Source organism: Taurulus bubalis (assembly GCF_910589615.1).
Source record: "Taurulus bubalis genome assembly, chromosome: 19".
Taxonomy (NCBI): Eukaryota; Metazoa; Chordata; class Actinopteri; order Perciformes; family Cottidae; genus Taurulus; species Taurulus bubalis.
Window position 1 is genome coordinate 18,870,268 of NC_136607.1, and position 12,053 is coordinate 18,882,320.

The following is a 12,053-nucleotide window of genomic DNA, read 5'->3' on the forward strand; positions in this document are numbered from 1 at the left end:
ATTCTGATGATATTTCCTCTGTCTGACAGTTTTCTTTTGAAAGAAATATCTCAAGAATATTTTGGATGAATTGTAATGAAATTTGGTGTCAACTTGCAGGAAATCCAGTTAACGAATCCCAATGACTCTGGTGATGGTCTCCCCAACTGGAGGTCAAAGTTCATCTTCAATGTCTAACCCAGTCCATAATGTCGAGAGACTTTTTACAGAGAGTCAAAGTGGACCATTTTGAGTTGAGACCAGAATGTAGCATGTAGCCGTTTGCTAACTGTGGGCTAATGACCCAGGGGTTTTGAAATGTAGCTTTTTGTGTATTTTGTGGCTTTCGATGCCATATGATTATATCATGTATATTTACATCATATCTCATACTTTGTATGCTGACACACCTTCTCATGGTGTTGCTGGAGGAACCTCAGGAGACCAAACCTGCATGTTTTACTACAAATCACAGAAAACAACCTCCCAGACTCGGTACAGGATGAAAGTGTTGTTCCACCACACATTTCTAGAACTTCAGTTCCCGTCGTCATACTCACTCAGCCATCTAAAAGACCTCTGACAACCTTCTCAAGAACCACAAGAACCACCTGAAGGACCAATAGAACCTCCTAAATATCCATTAGAACCACCTGAAGGACCAGTAGAACCTCCTAAATATCCACTAAAACCATTTGAAGGACCAGTAGAACCTCATTAATAACCAATAGAACCACCTAAAAGACCAGTATAACCTCCTTAAAAACCAATCGAACCACTTAAAAGACCAGTAGAACCTCCTTAATAACCAATCAAACCACCTAAAAGACCAATAGAACCTCCTTAATAACCAATCGAACCACCTGAAGGACCAGTAGAACCTCCTAAATGACCACTAGAACAACATTGAATCTAAACCCCAGATTAAAGTAAACCCTGACCTAGACAGTCCGGGTCAGGTACTGTTCCTCCACGAGCCTCCAGAACAGTTTCAGAGCTCGTTGTCAGAGATGGAAGCTGTCTGAATATCAGTCTGCGCTAAAACGTCCATAAACACCAGGGAGGTCCTTCAAAGAAAGCTGCTCGTACGTAAACTGTTGTGGTCGTTCATCAACAGGCTCTTCTTGCTCCGCCCACATTCAGGTGGGATGTGACCCAACAAACACAATGCTGCCTCTTAATATATCGGACACAACCTGCACCTTGTGTTTCCAACGGCTGAGATGAATACACAGAATGTACGCTTTATTTTAAATAAATCTGTAATATTTCCCTCCAGATTCAACTGTAGCTACTAAACATACTGTATATACGACATATTGTTCAACCAATGTTTTTTATTGAAACAATCCTGTGGTGTTGCATATCAACGTACAATAAAGTAGAATAGTTGAAATCATAATGCCTATTGTCTCCCTACAAAACAACATGTTTCCCTATTCTAAATATGTATATTTCGATCATATCCAATGTATTAAAAACAAACTGCAGAGTGCAAAATGATGAAAGTCTTTAAAACACTACAAAATTATTGTATAGGTTCCAACAGCACATCAATTATACACTCACCTAAAGGATTATTAGGAACACCTGTTCAATTTCTCATTAATGCAATTATCTAATCAACCAATCACATGGCAGTTGCTTCAATGCATTTAGGGGTGTGGTCCTGGTCAAGACAATCTCCTGAACTCCAAACTGAATGTCAGAATGGGAAAGAAAGGTGATTTAAGTTACTTCCAGCAGGATAATGCACCATGTCACAAAGCTCCAATCATTCCTAATTGGTTTCTTGAACATGACAATGAGTTCACTGTACTAAAATGGCCCCCACAGTCACCAGATCTCAACCCAATAGAGCATCTTTGGGATGTGGTGGAACGGGAGCTTCGTGCCCTGGATGTGCATCCCACGAATCTCCATCAACTGCAAGATGCTATCCTATCAATATGGGCCAACATTTTTAAAGAATGCTTTCAGCACCATGTTGAATCAATGCCACGTAGAATTAAGGCAGTTCTGAAGGCGAAAGGGGGTCAAACACAGTATTAGTATGGTGTTCCTAATAATCCTTTAGGTGAGTGTAAAAGCTGGTAGAAAAGAGCTTGATCATATCAACTACACACAATAATAAGGATTCATATTAATAACAGTTAATAATGAATAAGTTTGTATCCTTTGACTGGATTCAGAGTTTCCAGGCGTTCCTCATCATCAGAATGAAGTAGACGTCGCTGTCGATGGAGGCGCTGACTCCGCAGTAATAGTTGATGAACTCTTCTTTGGTCACCTGTTGATGAGAAGAAAGAGTTCCTGTTGAGGAGATGAAGAGTTCCTGTTGAGGAGAGGAAGAGTTTCTGTTGAGGAGAGGAAGAGTTTCTGTTGAGGAGAGGAAGAGTTTCTGTTGAGGAGAGGAAGAGTTTCTGTTGAGGAGAGGAAGAGTTCCTGTTGAGGAGCACCATGACAAAGAGTTTACCACCAAGTAAAAGATCAAGAGAGGTCAGTTCGTGACCAGAGAGCAGCTGCTTTCCATCCAAATGAGCCACGACTTCATTTTATTTATGAGATGATTCATCTGACAAAGGGACCCGAAAGGGAAACTCTGTAATCTGAGACTTTGACCGAGACGCCTCTGCCTTGTGATGGACAAGAAGCGTCGCGTAGCGTCTTCAACTTGTTGCAGAAACACTATGAAAGAGATGAACATTCATTCATCAAATGGGAATAGTATTAAAAATAGAAACACAAAAGGCTCTCAGTGACGACACACTAAAAGAAAGGTGAGACCATAGGGCTTCACATTTGAATGGAAACAGTGAGGAGTGAGTCCAGAAACAGAGATGAGAAGGAGGATTTAGTTTTTATTGAACGACAGTGAAACTAAAAGAAAAGTTACAGCCAGCAAACCATCCAACTACTGAGCTTAGTATCTTGTATGGTTATTTGTGGTTCTTTGAGTCCAATTGTTCCTTCAGCTTAATGAATGTCTTTCTCTCTCTGTGGTAATTAACCATACAACATACAGTTGAAAGCTCCTCCCACTACCGGACGGGGAGCTGCTTTACCAGAAGGATGCTAGTCACAGTTTCCAGGCGTTTCTCATCATCACAATAAAGTAGACGTCTGTATCGATGGACGCACTCACACCAGCGTAATAATTCATAAACTCCTCCTGGGTCACCTTCAGAGAGTAACATCAGCATGAATATACATTTATATCAATAATTACCACTTGCTTCAGGGCAAGAAGAACATCCAGCTGTTTAAATGTTCTCTTACTGACCTTCTCTTGGACCAGCGGGTCAACGTTACCTTTCCATCTTTGTCGTACGGGGAGTCGAAGCTGTCCAGGAACAGCCTGAAGACCTGGTCCTCCGTCCACTCCCCGTTCTGGTACTTAGGGTGGTACTTGGCGTTATAGACACCCCGCAGGTCTTCGATGGTGATCACCCCATCGGCCGTCTTATCCAGCTTCCGAAAGGCCTGCATGACCACCTCCTTCCTGGCTTTAGACATCTGCGGCTGCGGAAAACAGAGCGAGGAAGTGAAGAAGCAGGAAGCGCTCGTCAGCTGCAGAGTCACCACGTCGTATCTTTACCCTCAGAGTGATGAGGAACTCGTCAAAGTCGATGTTGCCGTTGCGGTCGCGGTCGAAGTGCTGAAAGAGCGCCGTGGCTTCCTGCTTCTCCATCAGGATCCCGTAGTCGTTCAGGCCCTTCAGGAACTCCTTCAGGTCCAGTGAGCGGTTGTTGTTGTCGTCCATTATTTTGAAGGTTCTGACAAACAGCGTGAAGTCATCAGAGCTTTTGCATCAGCTAAAGTACACAAGATTCAGCTAAATGTACTTCAAGTGAAAGTAGTTATCGGTAGAAGAAGTATTCAGAATACCAGCATTTTTTAATAGTAAATAATTACTTAATATAAAATAACTTTTTGTACTTTTCATGACTTATTATAATATTAGTTTTTTTTTTTACTTTTCATGATTTATTATAATATTAGTTGTTTTTTTTAACTTTTCATGACTCCTAATATTGCATTTTTTTCTACTTTTCATGACTTTTTACTACTTTGTTTTACTTTTCATGACTTATTATAATATTACTTTTTGTTTTGTTTTCATGACTCCTTATAATATTACTTTTTATTTTTATGACTCATAATAATCTGACTCTGTTGTACTTTTCATGATAATAACCTGGAGCAGCTCACCTGCCCAGACCTTTGATCCCAGACGAGCCTCTGGCCAGACACTGCAGCCTGAGCTTCTCCACCGGGTCCGCGCTCTCTGACAGCCGGCTGCGGGCCTTCAGCACCATCTCCCGGTCGTGTCTCCACGTGCCCGCCATCCAACCTGACTGTTCACACAGAGGAGCCGGAAATGCTCTGGGGTCACTTCCGGTCAAGTACTTCAGTCACTTCCGGGCACGCACGGAACCGAGAGGCGTTTGTTTTGCAGTACTTACTTATAACAGAGTACCTTTGTTTTGCAGTTCTTTCTTATAACAGAGTACTTTTATTTGCAGCACTTTCTTATAACACAGTACTTCGGTTTTGTAGTACTTTCATATAACAGAGTACTTTGGTTTTGGAGCACTTTCATATAACAGAGTACTTTTATTTGCAGTACTTTCTTATAGCACAGTACTTTTGTTTTGCAGTTTCTTATAACAGAGTACTTTGGTTTTGGAGCACTTTCTTATAACAGAGTACTTTTATTTTCAGTTCTTTCTTATAACAGAGTCTTATTGTTTTGCAGTTCTGCGTCGTGTTTAGAAGCTCGTGGAACCCGGAAGTGGGAGAGCTGCCGCGCTCGCGCAGGAGGAACATTAACGGGAGGATATTTACCGTCATATAAATATTTACTGTATTTAATATGTATAGAATGTCTTAATATGTTGAATGCATGACATACTTAAAGATGATGACGTTAAAATCTTCTTCGCATCGACTCACGGACTCTTTGACGTTTTTCTCTTCTGCTGGAGACACAAACACCGTTGCCGTGGAGACCCAGGGTGCTCTCCTGTGATTGGCCGTTTTAATGAACTGACGTCACCATTTATTTCACAAAGATCAGCTTGACCAAATACATAAATACTGCTAAAAGTACTACTAAAGGTACCGTCCATTCGGCGTTACTTGGTTATGTTACTTGTTCTATTAAAGCAGTATTTAATTCGTCTTCACAACCGAAAGTTGTGAAAAAGACGAAAGATTAAAACGTGTGTTCGCTACACTTCCTGTGGTTGTTTCAAAATAAAAGCCTGCTACAAGCCTTCCCATTAAAAGCTTTTATTTTGCTTTACAGTAAACCACACACCGGACGTGGTGTCATTATGATCAGTAGAGAGGATAAATGGAGAGAAAGTCAAGCAAATGGCAGCCATGCCTGCGAGCTCAATAATCGTATTTTTGCCGTCCGAACAAAACACAAGAAAATAGACTCTGTGTTAAGAAAATACTTAACTAAAGTCAGGAGTAATGTGCTGCAATTCAACAACGTGAGAGCATGTCTAGAAATACGAAGACTTGGCAGCTAACTTAAAGCATCAGGTGTCGGATAAAGCTTGTGCTCGTGCTTTTGCGTGTGGTGAGAGCACAGACGCCGCTCCGCTGTTCATGATCTTGCGGGGGTTGATGATAACTGAGGTTGCTCACACTCTCAAAACAGACGTGTTAAAAATAACACATGTGTTCATTTGTAGCACTTCTGTGTGTCTAGTTAAGGAGTTGTGTGTGTCAGCTCATTTTACACATGCTGTGTGTTACATATTTCAACATAAGATTTCAACTATGATGTAAAATTCAGCTGACATTTATTTGATTTCATTAAAACATTTGACCGATATTCACAGATCTGTTAAAAAAAATACATCTGTAAAACTTCAATTAAATAGTCAATACATAAGAAATAACTCATTCAGTATTGTGACCTTTGAAGAACATTCATTTCATATCATTAAAACATTTGACAGATGTCCACAGATCTGTGGCCATTTCTATATATAGACAGCTTTCATGAGTTCTTGTTTGTTTAAAGTTCTACAAGCAGAGAAACTCTCTCTCCTTTGTCTGAGGTCAACATGAGTTCTGCTGCTCTAAAAATACCCCGTTTGGTTTTCACGTGATTTCAGAGAAACGGTGTGACTTCAAACAGAAAGTAGTTCTCTTTGTTTCCTAAGTTTAATCGTTTGAGATAAAACGCATCTTTATTGTTTCCCTCGCCGGGTTCCAGGTCTGACGCCAGCAAATAAGTACAAATGAATAATAACAATATGATATACAATAATAATAGTCTGAGATGTTTCAGAGAAATCACGTGACCTCAGAGCCCCCACCTCATTGATATATAAACTCTCTGCTCGCTCTTCTTCCTCCTCCTCCTTCTCCTCCTCATCAGAGACCAAGAACTCAGGTACGAAATAACTCAATATGAAATAATATGAAATACTTTCAATACTTTCAATGTTTAGATAGCAAGTTAACAGCATTACGGGTGGTTTAAAGAATAATAATTACAATAATTATGAGCACGTTTATCAGCAATCAATATTTGACCCGCGTAAAAGAAAAAAAAGTAATGAAAATTATGAGATAAAAAGTCGAAATGATGAGATAGAAAGTCATAATTGTGAGATACATAACCACAACAGTCAGAAGCGGCTCTTTGCAGGTCACCCTCTATTTGACATGAATGGATTGTGACTGTGAGTCTATTGCAGATTAATAAACGTGTTGACAACAGATGAATTACGTCACTGATGATAATTCACGTGAGATTGTACGAAGCAAACGCACCAAAAAGGAAATTAAGCAAGAAGCAGCTGTGACGTAACAGAATAAAACCGATGTGGCCAGTGGCCAGATAACAGGAAGAAAAAAGAGCCAGCGCCACTGAAGCGCATGCGCACTTACTATCTTATCATTTTGATTTGTTATCTCATAATTTCGACTTTCCATCTCATAATTTTCATTTTATGTTTTTATTTTACTGTGGAAATGGGCTTCCATACAAAGAGAACAGCTCTTATCTTGACATTTGAGGTGATACATGTGTCACTGAAAATAAATTCAATTCCTCGGTAAACTATCAACAGATAAATATAAAAAAAATAAAAGTCATGGAGGAAATCTGAGTTCAAAGTTCGGTAAAGCAAGAAAGATATTCACAGATAATGAATAATGAATAATAATAACAATGTTAAAACCCAACAAGCTGAAGCCTTCTTTTGACCCAGGGGGCGGGGCTTACTGTGCGGCGCATGCGCAGGGACCGTCTGCAAAGTGCAACACAGACTACCAAAATATTCAATAACTTCACTGTTATAAAGTGTAGAATGACCGAAATAATTTCACACATCAACGGGCTCCTCTTGTTGTACTACAGCTGTTATTTAGATTAAATGTGCTTTTGATTATTTATTTATTTTATTATTCATTTGGAGTCATTTGAACCAAAATGTATTTAGCATCGACACTAAATGATCGGATGCCTCCTGGACGCCTCCCATTAGAGGTTTTCAAGGCACGTCCAACTGGAGGAGACATGAAGACCCAGGACACGCTGAGACATTATATCTCTGTGTTGAGGGTGAGAGGGAAGCCTGGACCTGCTACCGAGACCCAATAAGAGGATGGAAATGGAAGGATGGCCGATGTTGAACCAGAATGTTGGTTAAGGAGCACGTTCATGAAATAATATACAGACTTAAACACACAATACGTCTCATGTGAACTAAAAGCTTCCCAGTGGTCGTTAGTTAAAGGTTCACTCTGCATCACAGTCTCTAAATACAATTATTTATAAGTAAATTAAAGTGAAGCTCCATTTCTGTATACGACCAACAAGGGAACATTTCTACTATCACTTTTGACCGCTGCTTGTGGGGACGAGTCCAAGTGAGAGCGTCAGTGATTTGGTCCAACTGGTGAAAATAGTTTCACATATTGAAGATAGAGCATCATAAGTAGTTCACTCAGTTAACCTCCAGAAACAATACGTACATAATGGATGTGCACATGTGTTGTGATGCTGTAAGTTTGATACATTAAAAAGAAAATGGAAAAACAAATGTGGCAAAACAAATATCCCTTACTGAAGCATTGCTCTAGCACAACCCAACTGCGCCCCCTGGTGGTTAAACCGTTTGATTGCGCTACACTGAATTGGAATTAATTATTTTTCTCAATAAATATTCCCCCAAATTAATCATAATTAATCAAAAGCACATTTCATCAAAATAGCAGCTGTTGTACAACAAGGATTTATGTATGTACACATGAATCTGTATATATATATATATATATACAGATTTGATATATATATATATATATATATATATATATATATATATATATATATATATATATATATATATATATATATACAGATTTGTGTATAAGTCTACATGTATAAACAGTTAAAATGTGATTCTGCAGTCCAGCTGACTGGAGGTGAGACTGACTGACTTGTTTTGTTTCCATCCAGAGAAATCCTAAAGAGCTCAATCCTCGAACTCCTGTGAAGCAGTTACCATGGCAACGTGAGTATCACATCTCTATGACATCACAGTAGATGAGGGGATTAGATCCAACAATGCGTACGCTCTGTGTGACGGACGGCGTGCAGGGCGACCGGACACATAAACCATGTACACCTGGTATCATGGTCACCTTTAACCAGTGGCGGCCCATCAGGGCCTGCTAAGCCTTCTCTGCTGACCTAAACAGAATCACAAAGTCTTTTGTTTTTTTTTATAATTAAAAGTTATAGCTATTTTATAATTGAATTGTTTTTCACAAATACACTACATGTATTATAATATTTTTCCCTATTAGCTTATTTCCTCATTGCCCAGCTCCTGTGTTCCTCTGTTGCTCTGCCTTCAGCCCAGCCTGCTCCACGGCAGCAGCAGGCATGAGCAACAGAGCGCTGCTTGTTAAGAGTCTGCTCTCAATCACATTTCACCAAGGAATCGGGAGCCGGTTAAACTATATGACGAGGCCTGCATTTAACACATTAGTTCTTAAAAAGACCTTTAGCAAATACAGAGAAGTTTCTTTCCTTTTCATTCATGCTAGTAGCTTTTGAGCTAACGTGTATTGTCTTTCCAGGAATAAGAACGCCTCATCCAAATATGACTACATCACCTGCAAAGAACTGATCAATGAAGGATCTCCTGCTGTCTGGCAGCTGAGACCAAAGAAAGATGAGATTGGAAATCTGACAAGAATGACTCTTGGAGAAAAGAATCCAAATAAGAGAAACAAAACCATCTTGCTTGTTGGTGAAACAGGAACAGGAAAATCTACTCTGATCAACGCTCTGGTCAACTTCACCATTGGAGTGAAGTGGGAGGACGATGTCTGGTTTCAGATCGTAGAGGACGAGAAGAAGGAACAGTCAAAGAGTCAGACGTCAGACGTGATCGTGTACGAGATCTTTGGTTTTGAAGGTAAAACTCTGCCTTTCTCTCTGACCATCATCGATACTCCTGGATACGGAGACACCGAAGGGCTTCAAATGGATGAAAACATCGGTAAAAGGCTGTTTAACTTGTTCTGCTCAGACGATGGAGTCCATGAGATCGATGCGGTGGGTCTGGTGCTGAAAGCAAGCGAGAGTCGACTGAGCGACCGTCTGTCGTACATATTTAATTCAGTGGTGTCTCTGTTTGGAAAAGACATCGAGAGGAACATCGTCGCCCTCATGACAAACGCAACTGCAGGGACACCTAAAAACGCTCTGGATGCCCTCGACGCTGCGAATGTTAAGTGTGCCAGAAATGAAAAGAACCAGCCTCTCCACTTCCTGTTTGATAACTGCCAAAACAACTCGAGGACAGAGGACACAGAAGACGACCTTGAACATGCATACAAAAAATCTACAAAAGGAATGAAACAGTTCACAGCCTTTCTGGAGAAAACTGCACCTCAAAACCTGGAGACAACCGTGAACGTTCACAAAGAGAAAATCAGACTGGCAGCCAGCATCCAGAACCTGAAAGAGAGGATTGAGTCTGTTAAACTCAAACAGAATGAAATCCAGAAGACTCAGGTAGGTCTGAAGAATAATGAAGAAGAGATGAAGAACAATCAAGCGTTCACTGTAACGGTTGATGAGCACTACAAAGATAGAGAAGATGTAAAAAGTGGATGGTGGGGGTTGTGGGGTGTATTTTTTGAAGGAGCCGTCTGCTGCAAAGTCTGTGAGGAGAACTGTCACTTTCCTGAATGCACACACGCCATTTCTCCCGCTTGGTGTGAGGTCATGTTAAAAGGCCGCTGCACTGTTTGTACCAGGAAGTGCTCCGTATCAGACCACGTGAAAGAAAACTGGAGGTTTGTGAACAAGACAAGGAAGGTTGAAAAAACTCTTCAAGATATTAAAACGAAATATGAAAAGAATAAAACAGAGATGTGGAAGAAGATGGGCATTCTGGAAATCCTTCAAAAAGAGATGGAAAACCTTGAAGCAAACGAAGCCCATTTGCTGAATGAGGCCTACGAGTGTTTCGTCAAACTGGAGCTGATCGCCCTAAACGTGGTTTCAGTGACCACCTACAATCACCTGATATTCCTGATTGAGGAGCTGGAGAAGAAAAAGGAAGACAAGAAGGTCAAGAAGCTGAAAGAGATGTCACTTAAAACAGCTGAAGGGTTTAAGGCAGGGCTGCAGTACAGTAACATGTCCAAAAGAAAGTAAAGAAACGAGAGGTGTAGACTGACGATGCGTCAGACGAGCTGCTCTTTAGACGCTCCTTTAGACGCCAATGAAATTAAACGTGTTTGGATTGTAATTTTGAAGTTATTATTCATTTATCTCTCTTTAAACAGACATTTGTTTATACACACGTCTGATCATTGTTTTATTATTTTATCATTTTTAGGACATTAGGACAACTTGTTGGGTTTAATTGTTGCTGCAACAAATTCAATTCAGTTTATTTTGTATAGACAAAAATCACAAATACAAATTATCCTCAGAGCGCTTTACAATCTGTACACATAACATCTCTGTCCCGGGACCTCACATCGGATCAGGAAAAGCTCCCCTAAAAACAGGAAACAGGAGGAACCCTCCAGGAGAGCAGCAGAGGAGGATCCCTCTCCCCGGATGGACAGAAGCAATAGATGTCATGTGACCAGAAGGAAGAACGTAACAGACTTACAGCTCATTCAACCAACCAACTCCACAGCAACTCTGCTGCATAGCGTTAGGACTTTAAGTTTGTTTGAAGACGTGTTTCATCTTCCTGTATTTGTGCTGTTGACGTCTACGAGGGAAGCAGGATTGGTTCCCTCTAAAAGGGGCGTGGTCATGAGAGCATGATGGACAAATGCCTGTCAGGTGTCCTGGATTCACCTGAACATCACTGCAGCAGGATGAGACGTTAAACTACTGCAGTCAGAGAGGTATTGACCATGAATATCCATGTGACCAATGTGTTTGTGCACATTCTTCTTTTTGTGCAATCATTTATAAAAACTCATGTATAAAACTATATAAACATTATCTCTTGTAGTCTCCAGGTGTGAGAAGTGTCGCTTGATTAGTTTAAAGTGTGTTTAATCAAATAGTTTAGTCATCAACAATCTGCAGAAATGTTCCTTATTGTTTAAAAACTGTGTTCACGGTGTTTCATGTGTATTTTCCATCAGCGCATGTCTTTGTTTGATTCTGGTGGTAAAAAGTCAAGCAGATTCAAATGAAATGTGTTACTTTATGATTTACACTTTTAACAGATTTGACTCAAAATGATCTGAGGAAAATCTCCAAATGAAATCATGTCCATCTTTTGTGAATCATGAAATCTCTGCTTCATTAAACGATCTTCACTTATCTTCAGTTGTTGTTCTTTGAACCGATCTTTCTTCAAGAAACACGTTGTTTTTGTGACAAGAAGTGTTTCTTTAACAGGTAAATATTTAATCAGACAGATTTAAACACACACTTGAATAAGCATCATAAAGCAGATATGATGTCTGTTGTTAAAACACAGGTGAGGCCGCTAGATGGAACCAGAACTACAATATTGATGAGTCATCAGTGATGTGAGGAAACTGAAGAG

General features: G+C 40.1%; 2 protein-coding genes across 2 annotated transcripts; one reads left to right on the top strand and one right to left on the bottom strand.

Moving 5' to 3' along the window:
* Positions 1–3,058: 3,058 nt before the first annotated feature.
* On the bottom strand, positions 3,059–4,328 carry capslb (calcyphosine-like b; the record flags this gene model as incomplete). Its single annotated transcript, XM_079235189.1, has 4 exons — positions 3,059–3,160; positions 3,292–3,501; positions 3,578–3,755; positions 4,192–4,328. 4 exons carry the CDS (start codon positions 4,326–4,328, stop codon positions 3,059–3,061), a joined length of 627 nt encoding a protein of 208 aa, XP_079091315.1.
* A 4,886-nt stretch (positions 4,329–9,214) lies between these two features.
* On the top strand, positions 9,215–11,824 carry LOC306751628 (uncharacterized protein; the record flags this gene model as incomplete). The annotated part of the gene is made up of 1 exon (XM_079235242.1): positions 9,215–11,824. One exon carries the CDS (start codon positions 9,215–9,217, stop codon positions 10,685–10,687), a length of 1,473 nt encoding a protein of 490 aa, XP_079091368.1. The 3' UTR covers positions 10,688–11,824.
* Positions 11,825–12,053: the final 229 nt, after the last annotated feature.